The sequence below is a fragment of the Myotis myotis genome, unplaced genomic scaffold (assembly GCF_014108235.1).
Source record: "Myotis myotis isolate mMyoMyo1 unplaced genomic scaffold, mMyoMyo1.p scaffold_m19_p_1, whole genome shotgun sequence".
Classification (NCBI taxonomy): domain Eukaryota; kingdom Metazoa; phylum Chordata; class Mammalia; order Chiroptera; family Vespertilionidae; genus Myotis; species Myotis myotis.
This window is the reverse complement of record NW_023416313.1, coordinates 3,172,358-3,188,749: the sequence shown is the minus strand read 5'-3', so window position 1 is coordinate 3,188,749 and position 16,392 is coordinate 3,172,358. Positions and strand designations below refer to the sequence as shown.

The 16,392-nt window shown below is 58.6% G+C and overlaps 1 protein-coding gene across 2 annotated transcripts in view; it reads right to left on the bottom strand.

The window, feature by feature from the left end:
- CRMP1 (collapsin response mediator protein 1) overlaps positions 1–16,022 on the bottom strand; it is a 37,574-nt gene extending 21,552 nt beyond the window's left edge. The window contains exon 1 of one of the 2 annotated variants that reach the window (XM_036328600.1): positions 15,560–16,022. In XM_036328600.1, coding sequence (XP_036184493.1) covers positions 15,560–15,940 — 381 coding nt within the window. In that variant the 5' untranslated portion in view covers positions 15,941–16,022. Of the gene's footprint in view, positions 1–11,651; positions 11,870–15,559 lie in introns of those variants that run through there. The other variant, XM_036328610.1, reaches the window with a different exon arrangement.
- Between the last annotated feature and the right edge of the window lie 370 nt (positions 16,023–16,392).

Below are 16,392 nucleotides of genomic sequence, written 5' to 3'. Positions count from 1 at the left end.
GGTGCCTCCCCCATGTCTCTGCTGCCCATCCCTCTCCCATTACAGTCATCACACTTCATGGTTGCTGTTCACCTGACCCTCCCTCGGGTGGACACCTTCATGGCCAGGAGGGCCTGTGCCATTCATCACTGTGTCCTCAGGGACCCGCCAGGGGCTGCGAGGACACCGTATTTAGCAAATGTTTGCTGAGTGGGAAGAGAGGGGCTTGACAGGCAGGAGGCAAAGGAAAAGGGAGGAGAAAGCAAGAGAATATTTGAAGAGAGTGAGAAGGAGAGTGATATAAAAATTATGAAGAGCCCGGCCAGCTTGGCTCAGTGGTTGAGCATTGACCTAGGAACCAGGAGGTCAGAGTTCGATTCCTGGTCAGGGCACATGAGCAGGTTGCAGGCTCGATCCCCAGTGTGGGGAGTGCAGGAGGCAACTGATCCATGATTCTCTCTCATCATTGGTGTTTCTATCTCTCTCTCCCTCTCTCTCCCTCTCTGAAATCAATAAATATATATTAAAAAATTAAAAATAAAAAAGCTCCAGGCATTGCCCAGCTGGTGTGGTTTAGTGGTTGAGTGTTGGCCCATGAACCAGGAGGTCAAGGTTTGATTCCCAGTCAGGACACATACCCGGGTTGCAGGCTCGATCTCCAGTAGGGTCGTGCAGGAGGCAGCTAATCAATGATTCTCTCTCATCATTGATGTTTCTCTCTCTCTCTCTCCCTCTCCGTTCCTCTCTCTGAAATCAATAAAAACACATTTTTTTTAAAATGTCAGGCACTCCTTCCCATACAACAGCAAAGGAAACAGCAGCCTCGGCTTGGGGGGAGGGAGGGGGAGGTCCAGATCACAGTGCATTTCTTGCGTCACCGTCGATCCCTGAGCAACATGAAACCTCCGAGTTGTGCTCCCCTACTGCATGGTGGGAAGAAAATCCATCATCTCCACCAGAGTCAGAGGAATTAAACATCCGTTGCGGCCTGAAGATCCTCAGGGGAAAAGAGAAGTGCTTTTCACATCAAACCCACACGTAACCCATAATCACACGCTTAGCAACCTTGGCTGTCTGGTAAACAGCAGAGAACCAAAGCTGTTATTACAGAGACAACAGGGAGAGAGAGAGGCTCTGTCATCAGGAGGGGGCGTCTGAGCTGGGATCTGAAATATGAGAAGTTCAAGCAGCTGCAAAAAGGAGGAGAAGGGGCACATTGCAGCCAGGTAAGCAGTATATGCCCAGACACACAGCATGCTGAGAGATCCAGGTAGAAGAATGGAAGGCGGGTGTGTGCTGTCCATGGTCCTGAAACGCCCCTGGGTACCCAGACAGTGAGGTCTCTCCAAACCCCAGGATGCTGAAGTTCCCTCTCCTACCTCCCGCACACTCCCCCCCCACCACCGCCCCCCATATTTCCTCACTGCTTTTCTTTCTCAGCTCACTGGCATGTCTGTAATCTTTACACTCCCGCAGAACCAAAGCAACCATGGCTTAGAGTCGGTTTCAAGTCCTTTCAACTCTTAGTACCAACCCTTCAATACTTTACTTCTCCTTCCCCAGGAAGGTGGGGGAGGACATGAATCCCCTCTCCTACAATGCTTCACTAATGCAGAGATTGGAATCTGCAGCTAATAAATGGGTAAATGTCAAAAAAAAAAAAAAAAAAAAAAAAGGATCACAGCCCAGCTATGCACCAGGAGGTCACGGTTTGATTCCTGGTCAGGGCACATGCCCGGGTTGCAGGCTCAATCCCCAGTGTGGGGCATGCAGGAGGTAGCCGATCAATGAATCTGTCTCATCATTGATGTTTCTATCTCTCCCTCTCCCTTCCTCTCTGAAATCAACAAAAATATATTTTTAAAAAAGGGATCTCAGAGATTTGGTCTTCACACTGGGAAGGCAGCTCCAGCCGGGGCTGCTGGGACACACGGATTCCAGTGGGGCATCCTGGGAAGGGGCTTGGAATAACTAAAAGACCCGTCATTTCTGGAAAGATGAACAGCACATTCTCTCCAAAGGGCAAGCACGGAAACGAGTCTCAAAAAGTTCAGGGAAGCCCTGTTTTTGTACACACGTGCTTGTCTGTGCATTAAATGCTGATAGAACTTCTTTCTCTTCAGACAAAGTAAATGTCAAGGTAAGCTTTGCAAGTTATGAATCCTTCAAATCCTACAAGCCATTGATGGTGAGCTCATGTTTGCAACTCAAAAATTCAACAGGACCAAACCCCACTCGTACAGGTACAACTCACATGGCACCGTAGTGTTGGTGAGCGAGCCTCAAGTCCTTCGGGATGGGCTGCGAAAATTCCAGGCCAGCTCTGGTGGGCCAGGAATTCACAAACACCCCAGGTAGTGCCCACGGGGACCCTCCGTGGTAGATTGGGTTCCGGTTTCACAATCCCACTTGCCTCCGCCCACATGACTTGCTTTGACCAATAGAATGAGAGCGGCATGACCGCACCCTCTGAGCACAGGCTTCCCGAGGCTGGTGGGTTTCAGCTCAGGCTCAGAGAGCCCACCCTCTGCCAGGAAAACCACACGACCCAAGAAATGGCGTCTCCTTAAGTCTGAGTCCCAGGATGAGAAGAAAGGCGGGCAGACCTGACCCAGGCAGAAGCCCAAAGACAAATCTGGCTGAGCCCCCTGAGCCTCGGCCCCTCCCAGACCTTTCGCTGTAAATAAATCATTGGTGCCGTGAGCCAGGGCTGCGGGGTTGCCTGCTGCTGGGCATCGCTGCCATGGAAGAGAACTGGCACCCAATCGTGTGCCACAGCCAGAGGTCGATATCTGGCCCAGAGACTTCATAATTCCATGACTCGGTCACGACCTTTAGTAGCCTGAGCCGCCTGCCTCCAGCTCCGGGCGCCATCCCACCCAGCCTCCTATGGCTGCAGCACACTCCTGTGACTCACAGAAAGCCAGCCCATTGCCTTTGCCTCTGCCTCGGGGGATGGCCTGTCAGCTGGAGGCCCTCTGTCACTTCCCAGGAAGGCAGCCCTGTCGGTGACAGGCCTGACACCGAATCTAATTAACACACATTGTACTCCACTTGCATGAGCAGGGGACACGGTAGCATGGCATTCTCCTCCTCCACCAATCAGAACCACAGGCAGTCCCCAGGCTGCAGGCCTTTTCTGCGAGCTCAGGCCCATTTCCATGACAACTGCAGTTACAACACAGAGATCGCAAGTCCCATGATACCTGGCAGGTACTCAGGAAATCCTCCCTGCGGGACTGAGCACCTGGCTTTAAAACGACACCCCTCTGTGGTGCCCCCAGGAGTGGGCAGGGCCTCAGGCTGCCTACAGGAGGCGGGCCCAGCTGTGTGGGCCTCTATGCCTACACCCACTTTTGTGTGTCCTGTCTGCTTCTCGCCTCACACAAAGCACTCTAAACAGAAGCCCGCCGCCTTTGAGAGACTCACATTCCCGAACGCAGGCTCGGTGTCAGCTCTGCATCCCATGGGTTTCCAGTTTCAATTCTTAAAGAAGTGGGTCTGATTGCTACACAGGAGGAAACAGAAGTGAAGCCATTGGCTCCAGGTCACACAGCCAGGAGCCGGTGGAGACACTGTAACCTACTGCCCCCTGCTGGTTAGCCCAGGGTCCTCCTCCCGGGACCTGATCAGCAAGTGTGAGCCTCAGTTCCTTCCCCTGCACAATGGGGACAGGTGAGGACAGACAGTCCGCACCTACTCGGCTCCTATCCAGCCCGCCCCCAGGCGCGTGCACCTCCTCCTCCCTCCCGGTAGCGTTGCTGCAATTATGGCCAAAAGGGAGGAGGCAGAGCAAAGGCTCGGAAAGTTGCCACGGGCTCTCCAGAGGGAAGAAATCAAATGTGAGACCCGATCAGCTAATGAACATCGACAACACCCCTGGGAGCCAGGTGCGTTCACCTTTATCACCGCGGCTGGTTAGGACAGGGGCCCGGCCAGCCGCCTGCAGCCTCCCCGGCCCCTCAGGTGCCAATAACCCCAAGGCTCAGGCAGGTTGCCTCTCTGTGCGTCAGTTTCCCGTCGTAAAGCAGAGGGCGGTTCTGAGAGTTAGATGAACACGGGCACAGCGTTTAGAACGGGGCCTGGTTTTTTAATGTCCTTGCAACCTGGGGGGATGGATCGCATTCAGATGCTCAGTCCATCCTCAACTTCTCTCTAACCCCCCAGGTCACCCCCACCCCCTCCCCAGGACAGCCCAGGGCTGACACACAGGTACGCGTCAGCCCTCCCTTTGAAACCCGTCCCCAGCTGTCCTCACGCAGACAAAGCTCATCCTCCTGCCTCCTCCCGGCCTGGCTGCCCCCCTCTCCTGGCCTTGTGCAGCCATACTGGTCTACTCACACGGCACTGTCACAGCCTGGGCCTCCCTGAGGCCTTCCTGCCTCCTGGAGGTGCTGCCACACCTGCTGCCCCCCCCCCCCCACCCCATCTCCAGCTCACCTGCTGGGCACCTGCTCTAATGCCAGGAACCTGCTGTCTCCCCCTGGAGTCCCCACAGCGCGAGGCGCACACCTGGTTAGCGCTGTGTCCTAACATCAGGATGCTCTGTCTGCCGGCTTGTCTCGATATGTATCTTCTCCCCGAGACTGTGAGATCCTTTCCCCCAGGGACCGCACCTCAGCCCACCAGCCGCTCAGCAGGGAGGCCCAGGCAAGGCCCTCAGCTCTGGGAGCCTCCGGTGGAACTAATCACAGCGCCTCCCTCCCGGGGCTGGTTCAGAGCACATATAGGAGCTCTCAACACACTCAACACTGGCCTCTGAGAGCCAACGCTTGAGGCCACGTGTCTGCACTGGACGTTTCCACCGCTTGTATCAGCTCTTCAGAGGAGTCTATGACCCGGGGATGTTTTTAAGTCAGTTTAAAAGGTGCCCAGGAATTGAGTTTTATTTTGGATCCATTTTGTTCTGCAGGCTCAGAAACCAAGGACAGCAGAAGGAAGAAAAAAATCCAAACATTGTACCTGGAAACTGTGCTGGGTGAGGACTAGAGAACTGGGGACAGAGGAGGTCCTGGGCCTCGGTGAAACAGCTTCCAGGAATATCCGTGTGGAAGAGGAAGGAACCAGGACATTCTGAGGGCACACATGGGGCAAAAGGCAGACCCTCAGGCCACATACAGAAGAGCTGCCCAGCCCTGACCGGTTTGGCTCAGTGGATAGAGCATCAGCCTGCGGACTGAATGGTCCCATGTTCAATTCTGGCCAAGGGCCAGGAGGCAGCTGATTGATGTTTCTCTCTCATTGATGTTTCTAACTCTCTATCCCTCCCCCTTCCTCTCTGTAAAAAATCAATAAAATATATTAAAAAAAAAGAGCTGCCCCACAGCAGAGCTATCCGAGAGTAAACAGGCTGCTGGGTAAGGTGGTGATCTCCCCATCACTGGAGGTATGCAAAAGGAGGGTTTGGAATTCCTACACTAGAGGGGAGATTGAAGTGGAATAGATGCAATGGACACTTTCAGCCTCCTTAAATGCACAAGCACAAAAAAATACATATGTTAAAAGGTTCCTTCCAATTTTGAGGTTGTATCAATCAAATATTTGCAGAGATTGGGGCTGAAGGCCTGAGGGTCTACAGATACGGTGTGACAACAAATACATGCAGCATAATTGGGGTCAGGTCCAGCCTCGCCCTCAAGCGGCCACCTGGACGCTCAGTGCATTTCTGCTTCATAACCACGGAGTCTTCCATGGAACCGACCCCAAGTTCTGACACCAAGCAGTTACTCAGTGGAGGTCCTGGTAAGGATGTGCCACAATGACCCAGCCTGTCTCTGGAAGGTTCTTACTGTAAAGCTTGCCTTTCAGGGTGACATGCAGCGAAGCCCATTAGTAAATCAGATCCACCCTCTCCCTGCTGCCCACGCACCATACAGAGGCTTTCGCTCTCTCCAAAGCCCTTCATGCCACCCTGGTCTCCTTCTGGGTGGCAACCACCTAAATGCTAGCTCTATGGATAGGACATTTGTTACGGGAGTCAGACGCAGGAGGGGCTGGGACCTCGCTCAGCGAAGAAGCACCGTTTGCCACCTCCTCTTCATTCATCCCCTCACACGACACGGCGTCCCAGCTATGAGTCACCAGTGCATAGCGTGCTCCTGGGGACGCGCCAGGGAGAATCAGACGCTGCCCCCGCCCTCCAAGCACATGCACCAGAGTGAATGGAGTGGGAGTGCTCACAATTCCAGCCCCGGGAGGAAGGAATCCCTGCAGGGAACGGGCACGGCTTACACGCAGGCCAAGGACCGCAAGGGCGAGCCTGGTCAGGGAGAGTGGCCGGTGCCTGGGCTCAGGCCTAGGGACGGAGCAGGACCTGCCTCATCGTGTGTCCACAGCCATCACCCCCCTCCTTCTGGCTGCTTATTTTCCAGACCAGCCACCCCACGGTGCATCCTGGACTCCATGCCATTTCCGAGGCCACCAACTGTTGGAAGCTACCCGTTGTCTTCACTATCAGGAAAGTGTAAACAAGGAGCCTGGAATGCTGGTGGACCTTGAGCTCTGGCAAGGGCCAAAGCTATGCACTGACTGTTCAGCCGAGACAATGGTGGCTCAAGCAATTTCCTGACCAAATAGTCTCAGAGTAAATATTTACTAATATTTACTGAGCTTTAAGATAGTCTGTCTGCTACCAGAATTGACTGCCTAAGGGCTATATCTAAAACTGAATAAAAGGTTGGCAGGGCCTTGAGGAAGACTCTCTGCCTGGCCCTCCAATTTCCAAATTATTTCTTGTCTCATCTCATCATTTGCCCGAGGCCCTTCTCCAGGTCCTGAACCCAAGCCACGCAGGATGTGGCCATCAAAACTCTCGCAACCAACAACAGTTCAACACCAGTTCAGGGCTGTCGGCTTGCAGAGCAGTTATGATCTGGCCATTGCCTCTCTCCAGGCAGTGACCTTTCTCTGTTCAGGTCATACTTACAAATACAGTCCCCTTTGTCACGGTTTCACTTTCTGAGGTGTCAGTTACCTGTGGCCAACTGCGGTCCAAAAGTATTAAACGGAAAATTTTAGAAATACGTAAACAACGCCTATGTTTTCAACTGTGCGCCCTTCCGAGTAGCGTGCTGAAATCCCGCTCCATCCCGCCTGGAACGCCAATCATCCCTATCCAGCGTATCCACCCACACCGTATGCACGGCCCACCTGTCAGCTCCTTAGTAGCTGCCTCCGTTATCAGATGGCAGCATCGCAGCGCTTGTGTCCAAGTCACCCTCATTTAACTTAACAACGACCCCGAAGTGCAGGAGTGGGGGTGCCGGCAATGAGGACATGCCAGAGAGAAGTGGTGAGTGTGTGCATCTACCGGAAAAATCACAGTCTACATAGGGCTCAGTACTATCCGTGCTTTCCGACACCCACTGGGGGTCCCGGAACGTATCTCCTGGAGATGGGGGTTTGGGGGGGTGACTGTGATGTAAAAATTGGCAGCATCATTAAACACCACCACCAAATACGTCAGCCATCGTTACCAACCAGCCCTTCTACATGGGGCCATGTCTGTCTCAAGGGGCCTTTAATAAAAGCTCCTTAACTGCACTTGCTTGCTCGTCAGCACCAGGCGCTGTCCGCTGCCCGCACTGCTTTTTCTGTGCTCAAGGGGCCAAGTCCTCTGAGGTTCCCCGCCCAGGGCAAGACCGGTCTTTTACTCCCACAAAAATGAGACTCCATTCAACACCGTTCTGCTTGTGCGTGCTCAGGGCTCCAGCCAAGAGGTGTGACTAGAACACTCTGTACACTTGGCCGTAGCAAACATCAATGTTAACTGCTGGTCACGTGTAGCAGCATACCCTGGAGGACTGCTTCAGTGCACAGCACGTGGGCGGGGCCCTGGGGATGGGACTCCTGCATTCTCCTGGCTTCAGTACTCGGCTCCCTAATCTCCATCTCTGGCCCCATACCTCTCACCCCCATTCCATCCGATTTCACTCTGCAACAAACCGCTACAGGCATCTCAAATCCTCTGTGTAAAAGGGCAGGGAATAAACGGAATATGTATAGACAGGCTGAATGCCACCCTCAGGAGCGCAACAGGCCTCACACGGCTTCTGCATATTTGCACGTTAGAGCAACGACTTCCGTCCCATGTGACTCTCAGTTGATCTCTTTCTCCCCGGCTCAACGTTCCTGACTGTTTTGCACACCATACAGTATCACATCTACACTCATACACTCAATTACACACACACACACACACACACACACACACACACACACACACACTCTGAAACACACTGTAACACACACAGAGATTTCAAATCAGATAGTGATTGCTGAGCCGGCAGAGCAGCCTGTCGGCCCTCCTGCTTCACTCTGAGTTCTCCATGCCTCCGCAGGGCACGGCAAGAGCCTGCACACACCACCACGTCTCTGTGGGCCCCGGTTTACTCTTTGGAACATAAGGAGGACACATCCAGGCTGTTTCCCTCACAGGACAGCTCTGCAAACCAAATGAGAGGTCATGGAATTCCTGCTGGATTCCTGCTGGGATACTCGGCAAAAGCGGAGATGATCAGGACTCAGGAAGTATTATTTGAGTATTAATGCTTAGCCACCATGGCGGACACTCTGTCTCCCCCCACAAGAAGCAGGAAGCCCCCTTTAGTGGCTCGGTGAGAGCCAGGAGGCTTGGCAGGGCCAGGAGGCCACGTGCCTTTGTTTGCCCAGAGCCACGCCCAGGACCTTCTAGTCACTTAACCACAGCACTGGGCGCCCAGTGCGAGAAACAGCTTCTGCTGAGTTAATCCCCGGCTGGTCATTAATTTTTAAAAGCCACACATGAAACAGAGCCTCGTGAATATTTTAAACCCTTGGGGGCTGAAGCTAAGTGGTTCTGCTTTCCCCTTTTTCACTCCCACGCTATTGTATTTTCTCAGGAAAAGGCTGAGGTGGAAAAAAGAGGGAAAAGGCGCCACGATCGTAATCAACAGGAGCAGAACGTTTCATAACCCGGCCGTGTCCCTACCTGTGTCCACACTGCGCCCCGCCTGTGCAAGTGTCCACTCTCCTAGCTCTGCATTCATTGGCAAAGCTGAGACCTTATCCCCATTGTTCAGATGAGAAAACTGAGGCTCACAGGGGCACAGAGTGACCCACCATCAAGCAGGGGTGACTTGAGGATGCACCTCCGAGCTGTAGCTGGTCCTTTCTGAAGCCCCTCCAGGCACCAAGGCCACACTCACCCTGCCTGCCAACTGCGTTTTACTGTTTCCAAGATTTGCTCGAAGTGTGCGAGAAGCTGCCTGGGGAGCAGAGGCTGGGCTCCCATGATGCTGGCTTTGCTGGCTTTACTTCAGTCTCTCCAACATGCCACACTTGGAGGGGAGGGGCGGGCTCCTCCCTGCGGTGTCTCCTCCAGCCTCCCGTACTCCCCCTTACACCATCCCCTCCAATGGGTTGTGATTTCAGGCTGAAATGTCAGCCTCTGCTAAACTCTGGGAAGGTAAGGGCCAGGCTGGCTCCTTCCCACGTTCCCTAACCCCCAGCGCGCCCCATCAGATCAGGTGCTTTAATTTCTGGTAATTACCAACTAAGAGCTATTTACCAGAGTGAGGGTGCAGCCCTGGGAAAGCCACAGCCCGCCCACTTAACCACTCCTGCTCCTGGGGAAGCTGAGGGGCCCAGAAAGGAGCTCCGGCCAAGGCCACCCTCTCAGGTTCACTGTTTCTCCTTTAAACCATGGTCTCTCTGGCTGGGATGGGCTTGAGGACCCAATGAAACACAGATGCCTCCTCAAGGGCGGCTTCCTCGGAACCAGGTGTGATTCTCAGCATCTCCTCCCTCGCCCCAGGCTATGGAAGCCCTTAGGGTCCCTTACACGGGGATCACAGGAAGGACTAAAGCAGCAGGACCAGCCAGCAGTTCTGAAGCCCCTACTATGTGCTAGCACGCACTGGGCGCTCAGCCAGGGTCCTCTTAGATGCTCAAGGGGCCTGGGAAGCGGCCAGTGTGATACCCACTTTGGAGAGCAGAGCTGGAGGTTCAGCGAGGCCACCAAGCAGGATGCACCCAGACATCTGGCACAGAAGCTGCCCATCTCCACTCCAGATTGTCACGAGGGAAGGCTGGCAGGGTGACTGCTGTGAGCAGACTGAGACCTGTGCACCCCCAGGGGTACCACTCCCCCTGACCCGCCTCAAAGACCATCCTGCTAAACTTCCTTCTTGGAAACTGGGGTCCTGGGAGGGGTACAGATCTGCCATGGGCCACAGTCACAAAGGGACTCGGGGCTCCTAACTTATCAGTCACTGCATCGCCCTCCCCATCACCTGCCTCAGTTCCCCTGGAGGGGAGGGTTAGAAAGCCCCAAGAAAGGGACCTGCTCATACAAATACCCCAGACCTTCTTACCACTGGGCTCAGCCTGAAGCAAGCACACTCCTGCCACGGATTCTTAGCCAACAACACTTGGAAGACATCGGTCACTGTGCCTCCTGGTCCCAGGGCAGGGACTCAGGGTGGGGAAGTGGGGGTCCCCACCCTCAGGAGTTGCATCTCTGCACAGAACGCAGCACAGGCCCGCTGGCTACACCTGCAGCTGGCCCGTAGGAGGGAATTTCTCGGGGAAGATTCAGCCCATCGTTGGGTAGGATGCAGGGCTGTTCTGGGGGATCAGGGGGCCCAGGTCCCTCCCAACCTCCCTCCACCTGCACCCCGGCCAGCGCACAACGCCCCCCTCAAAGGACTTATTGGGAAGATTCAATAAAACAAGGTCTGCAATATGCCGGGTGGGCGGGCGAGTGGGGACGCCAGCTGCCTCCTCCTCCCAAGGCGGCCCCCCCGCAGGGACCCTGGGGTCATCCCTGAGCCCGGATTTTGGATCTGTGAGGATGCTGGGTCTCCCGTCCGCAAACCTCAGGCATCACCCTGGAGCATTCCTCACGCCCAGAGTCCCCTCTCCCAGCACCCAGCTGCTCCCGCACCCACCACCCCAGGCCCGAGGGCCCCATCCCTCAGGAATGGTCTGGTTCCACTCGGATATCAGGCAAAGCCCTCAGCGCCCCACCCAGAGACAAAGCTTAAAGAAGTGGGATGCTTTGTTTCCGGCCACACCCAGGGACCCAGGGACTCAGGGACCCAGGGACTGATCGGCGCCCACGCCCCAGCGGTAACCCTTCCAGGGCCACAGCCCCCAGCGCTGCCCTGGCGTTTGTTTTAACTGCGGCGAGGAATGGGAGGGGCCCTCCGTCATGGCGCGGTCTCCAGGTGCAGACTTCCACCCCACGGTCTGGGAGCAGACGGGCGGCCCTGGATCTTTTTCCTTCCTCTGTGCTAGAAGGAACTTGGCTGCGTGGTGTGGGCAGTGTGGGCCGAGGTGCGGGAGGCTGGGCTCCAGGCCGAGCGAGGAGGTTCGGACCCTGCGCCCCTCCCTCTTTTGTTCAGCTCAGCATCCTTCCTCCCAGGCCACGCCAGCCTCTGGCACATCCCCTGGGGAGGCGGGGGCTGCAGGCCTGGGGACCCAAGCCTAGCCTCCAGCCCCGCCCCACCCGCCCGCCGAGCGGGGCTCCCCACCCATTGTCCCCCGAGGCTGGGGGGAGGGGGCTGCAATGCGAGACCCGCCCCGCCCCAACCGTGTCGCAGAAACCCTCGGGGCCGCCCCTACTTTCCCAGGCGGATCCGGACCTGGTGGTGACCACCCCCACCCCACAAAGGGGCGGGCGGGCGGCTTACCGTGATGTGCGGGATGCTCTTCTTGCCCTGGTAAGACATGGCCCCGGTGGCGCCCTGGGCCTGCTGGCGGACCTGGGGCTGTCTTCGCACTGCCGGGCTCTCTCTCGGTCCCACTCCCCGCGGGCGCGGTGACAAATCCCGGGAGGGACGCAGAGGCTCGGAGCTCGCGACCGTTGACGCGCCCGCTGCCCGGCTCCGGCCCGCGCACCGCCGCTCCGGCTGCCAGCACCGCCCGCGCCGCGAGGGGGCGGGAGGAGGAGGGAGGGCGCGGGCGGGAGGAGGGCGCGGCAGACACACAGCGCCTCCCGGCGGCGCGAGCCGAGCCCTATTCGCCCCGCGGGCAGGAACCGGGAAGCGCTTCCCTTCCGATCGCCCCCTCCGCCTCCGCCCCCCAAATCGCGCCAGCTGGCGGACCCCCGCCCGGTGCGCACCGGCGGCCTCGCTCTCGCGATGGGGAAGGGCCGGTGTGCAGGGTTCTCTTTAAAGCAGGAGTCGGCCTTGCGATGCGCAGGCAGAGCCGGGGCGCGGCGCCGCCGCAGCGCGCAATGGTGGCCTCCCCGCCACAGCCGCTTGGGGGAGGGAGTGCGCGCCGGTGCCCAGGACCCGCCCAGGCTGCTGGAGCTTTCAAAGCCCCCAGAACCGGCTCAGAGGCGGCCCCCTCCTGCCTCTCTCCCTCAGATCCCGTTTGTCCGCCAGCCATTCCCTGAATAGACCCCGCACTTTCCCATCTCCAACTCCAAGCCTTTCTTCAAGCTGTCCCCTCTCCCTGAATAGCCTGCCCGAGACAAAAGCTTACCCATCCTCCCAGACTCATCCCCAAGGCTTCTCAGTAAAGCTCCTTCCCATCACCCTCGCCACCTGTCACCGAACCAGCCTGCCTGAGGCCTCAGCAGGGCCTCCTGCCTTCGGAGAGGGGGTAGCAGGGACCCACAGACAGGGTCCTAATTCATGGCTGCCCTGCTCCACCCCTGCATCCGCTGAGGCGTCAATGCCAGGCCATCAGGGCTCCACCACAGTCTTGCCTACCAGACAGTGACTGTTTCCAGGGCCAGACCATTGGCGCTAATGTCCCCACAGCCTCCTGAGCAGACGGGAGGCAGGAGGAGAAACAGGACCTCCTGACTCCCAGGGGAGAGGGGACATTAGCCCAGGACTCAGAATTGCTCCAAGGAGGGAGGCAGGAGGCCAGGGCATAGCTGGCTAGACTTCATGACAAGGGAGGAATAAAAGATACAAAGGAGAAAGGAGAAAGCCCCAGCAGGCCCCAGAACACTGGACAGAATAAAATGCTGACCTGCTCTCTGCCTATAAAATCCCAGCCCGCGGGGGCTGTACAATGACCCGTCTCCTTTACTTTCCAGTTGTCACCCAGAGGCGTGGTGAAGCACCCACGGGCAGGCTGGGGCTGAGGCCTCACCGTTACCCCTCCTGTCCAGGACAGGAGGCCAGAGGTGCCTAGGCCTTCGAATGGAGGTGGGTTGGAGCTTTGCAAATTCCAGGAACACGAGGCCACACTTTCCCACGTTGCAGGGGGGAGCTGAGGTTTACAGAGGTCAAGTATCTCAGTGCGATGCACATGCGCTGCAGCAGAGCAGAACCTGGGAGCCGGGTTCCTGCACACCTTGGCCGAGCTCAGTCCCTCATCTAGTCAGCCTCTGCCCTGAGCTGGGTGGATGCCTTATCCATGACGGGACACTGTGAGGACATGCTCCCCCTCCCTCACCCCCCCCCCCCCACACACACACCTCCATTCTCTCTCTCCGCTTAGTTAAATCCTTGGACCCACGCTGGAGGGCGTCCCCGGTGCTCAGCCTGGGCAGGGACAAGACCACGTGTGTATCGGGGGAGGGGCACCGGCCAGAGATTGGCCAAACAGACAGCTGCTCCCAAGCAGACTTCCCCGGTACAAAGCCCCGCAGTAGCTCAGCCCTGGGCCTCGGAAGATGCTGCGCCTGCGCCGCAGAAACCCCTCCTCCCTCCCCAGGGAAGAGCTGGATGGGTGGGGGGAGGGCTGGCACCCTCTGCAAAGCGCAGGAGCAAGAAGGCCCGCACGAACGGAGCTCCCCGGCTGCTCAATCCGCAGAAAGTAAAAGGTTGCCCCCAGGGAGACCCGGAGGCCCTCTGGACTCAGTCTGGAACCTCCAGGGCCTCCAGAGCCCTCAGCTGGCTGGAGGCGCCGCCTTTTGTCCTGCCCCCTGTCCCGGAGAAGCCGTGGAGAAAGGGGAGAGGGAAGGGGCGGGGGGGGGGGGAGCAGGCTGCGATCCGGCCCAGGCGGAGCCCCGGGGGCCATGCTGCTGAGGGTAAAACTGACCGCAGCTCCTCCAGGGATTCGCTTCCTGCCAGCTCCCAGCCCAGCACAAAGCGCCCTGGCCTCCGGGGCACTCCACCGCGCTTGGAGGGGGCCTGGAGGAGAATGTCACCCGCACTTCCCATATGGAGCAGCTGAGGCTCAAGAGGGCGAAGGGCCCTGGTTGGAAACCAGGGTTTCCCAGTATTGACCCCGGCTTCTCAGTCTGTGGCCCTAAAGCCTCCCTTTTGGACTCGGAAGGCTGGATCCTAAGTGAGGTTGGCCACCAGAGAAGAGAGGTGGGCAGGGGGAGAAAAAGGAGTAGAAAAAAGGAGATGGGACGCTCTCAATATCACTTTCCCTGGCTCCCACCCCGTTCACACCCCCTCAATGTACACCTTCCCTTCACGGGGCGCCGGCTTCAGAACCATGGAGAGTTCCCGACTTATGGGGACAGAGTCGCAGGCAGGGGTGGGGGGCAGAAGGAGACTCACTACTGCGCGGTAGCAGCCAAAGGCCTGCCTAACCCTATTCCTCCAGGAAGCCCACCCAGATTTCTGTCCTGGTCAAGCTCTGACTCCTGATGGCTCACTTTATGCCTCTAATAGCATTTAAGGGAAGGGCGAATTAAAATGATGATGATGATAAAACTAACAACCAGCCTTTATTGAATGCTCACTACTTACTTCATTCTCACAAGGAATGTTTCCCAATCTGGCCTGGGGTGGGGCTGGGGTGCTGAGCAGTGCTCGGACGTCTACTTCCGGGGCTAAGCCTACAGGTCGCCGGCCCTCTGCTGCTCCAACTTACATTGCCCAGACACCTGGCCCTGACCCATATATCCCAAAGCTGTGCCCTTATCCATCCATCGCCCCCGGTTCCCTGGCGACCTGCAGCTCAAGGGAGGTGGGCCCTCGGGCCAAGGCCTGGTGTTCCTTCTCCACGGTGCTCCCCCGCTTTGGCAGAGGGGGCTCCGAATCCAGGAAGCGAGCGGCTCGGGTTCAGATCCCCAGTCGGCCACCAGCTTGCTGGGCAGCACACTGAAGCCAGCACCCCAGGCCGTGCTGTGGGGCTCGGGAGCAGCCCCTGGGAATGCCTGCGCTTGGGGGTTCGAGGTTTCCCGTTCCATCTAAATCTTTAACCAAATCCTTCCCGCGGAAAGCCCCCGGGGCGAGGCTTCCCTCCGCTGCCAGCTGTGTGACACGTCCCTGACCCTGTCCCAGAGCCGCACACAGCAGGCGCTGTGAAATTCCTAACCAGTGAGCGAATACATGCGTGGACCAATGCGGAACCGAGCTGCCCTGCTCCTGCAGCGGAGAATGCGGGCCCCGGGGCCCATGTGGCCGCTTAGCTAACTTACTTCCCCTCTCAGAACCTCCCGCTCTTCCTGCAGAGGAGGGTGGGAGCCGGCTCTCACCGGCCATGCTGGCCACCCTGACCTGGCGCGCAACCTCTCGGAACCTCCCACAGGACGGGCGGGGGAGGGGCCTTCCACAGCTCTCCCCAACCTGGCGGCGGCGGCCCCGGCACTCAGGCCTCCGCACTGCCCTCGGGCGACCCCACTCCCCGCCGCCCCGAGGCCCCGCCCCCTCCGTCCGGCCCACGCGAGCCCCGAGGGTACCTGGCCATTGTCCCGGCCGAGGGGCAGGTCGCGGGGCGCCGGGCAGCGGATGCACAGCGCCGGCGGCCGCTCGTCGCGCTCGCCCGGGGAGCTGATGGCCGAGCCCGAGGGCTCGCTCACGTCGCTGGCCGTGTCCTCGCTGCCGCCGGGGCCCGGCAGGCCGACGGCGTCCAGCTGGCCCGCACCGCGCGGCGTGCGCGCCGAGCCGCGGCGGCCCACGCTGTACGCGTCGAAGTCGATGGTCTTGTTCTCGTAGGCGCCCTCCACCGCGGCGAACATGCCGCCGTACTTCTGGCGCGGGGTCTGCGCCGCGCTGCCCGGCCGCGCCAGGTACACGGGCAGGTCGTCCTCCGTGTTCCACGCGCGCCGCCGGTCCGCCATGCCGGCCCCAGGCCGCCCGCCCTCCCGCCCGCCGCGGTCCTAGCCACCGCCGTGCGCCGCGCTCCGCGTCGGGTGCGGGCCCGCGGCGGCCCAGGCGCGTCTGCGGCCCGAGGCGGGCGGGGCGGGTCGCGCGGCGCGGCGGGGCGGGGCCGGGGCGGGGCCTCGGGGCGGCCGGCTGCGGCGCTGTCGCTGGCTACAAAGGACCGGGAGGCGGGGACGCGGCGAGGGCGGGGAGGGACGATGACGTCCCCGAGCCGCAGCGCCGAGGGGCGGCCGAACTGCGGTACCCTCCTGCACCCGCTCCCCGCCCGCAGGCTGAGCGCCGGAGAGCGAGGGTGGGGTCCCGTGCATCTCACACACACACACACACACACACACACACACACACACACACGAGTCACACACAGGTTGGTACTAGCACAGCAGACAATTAAGGCCATACAAACACGTGA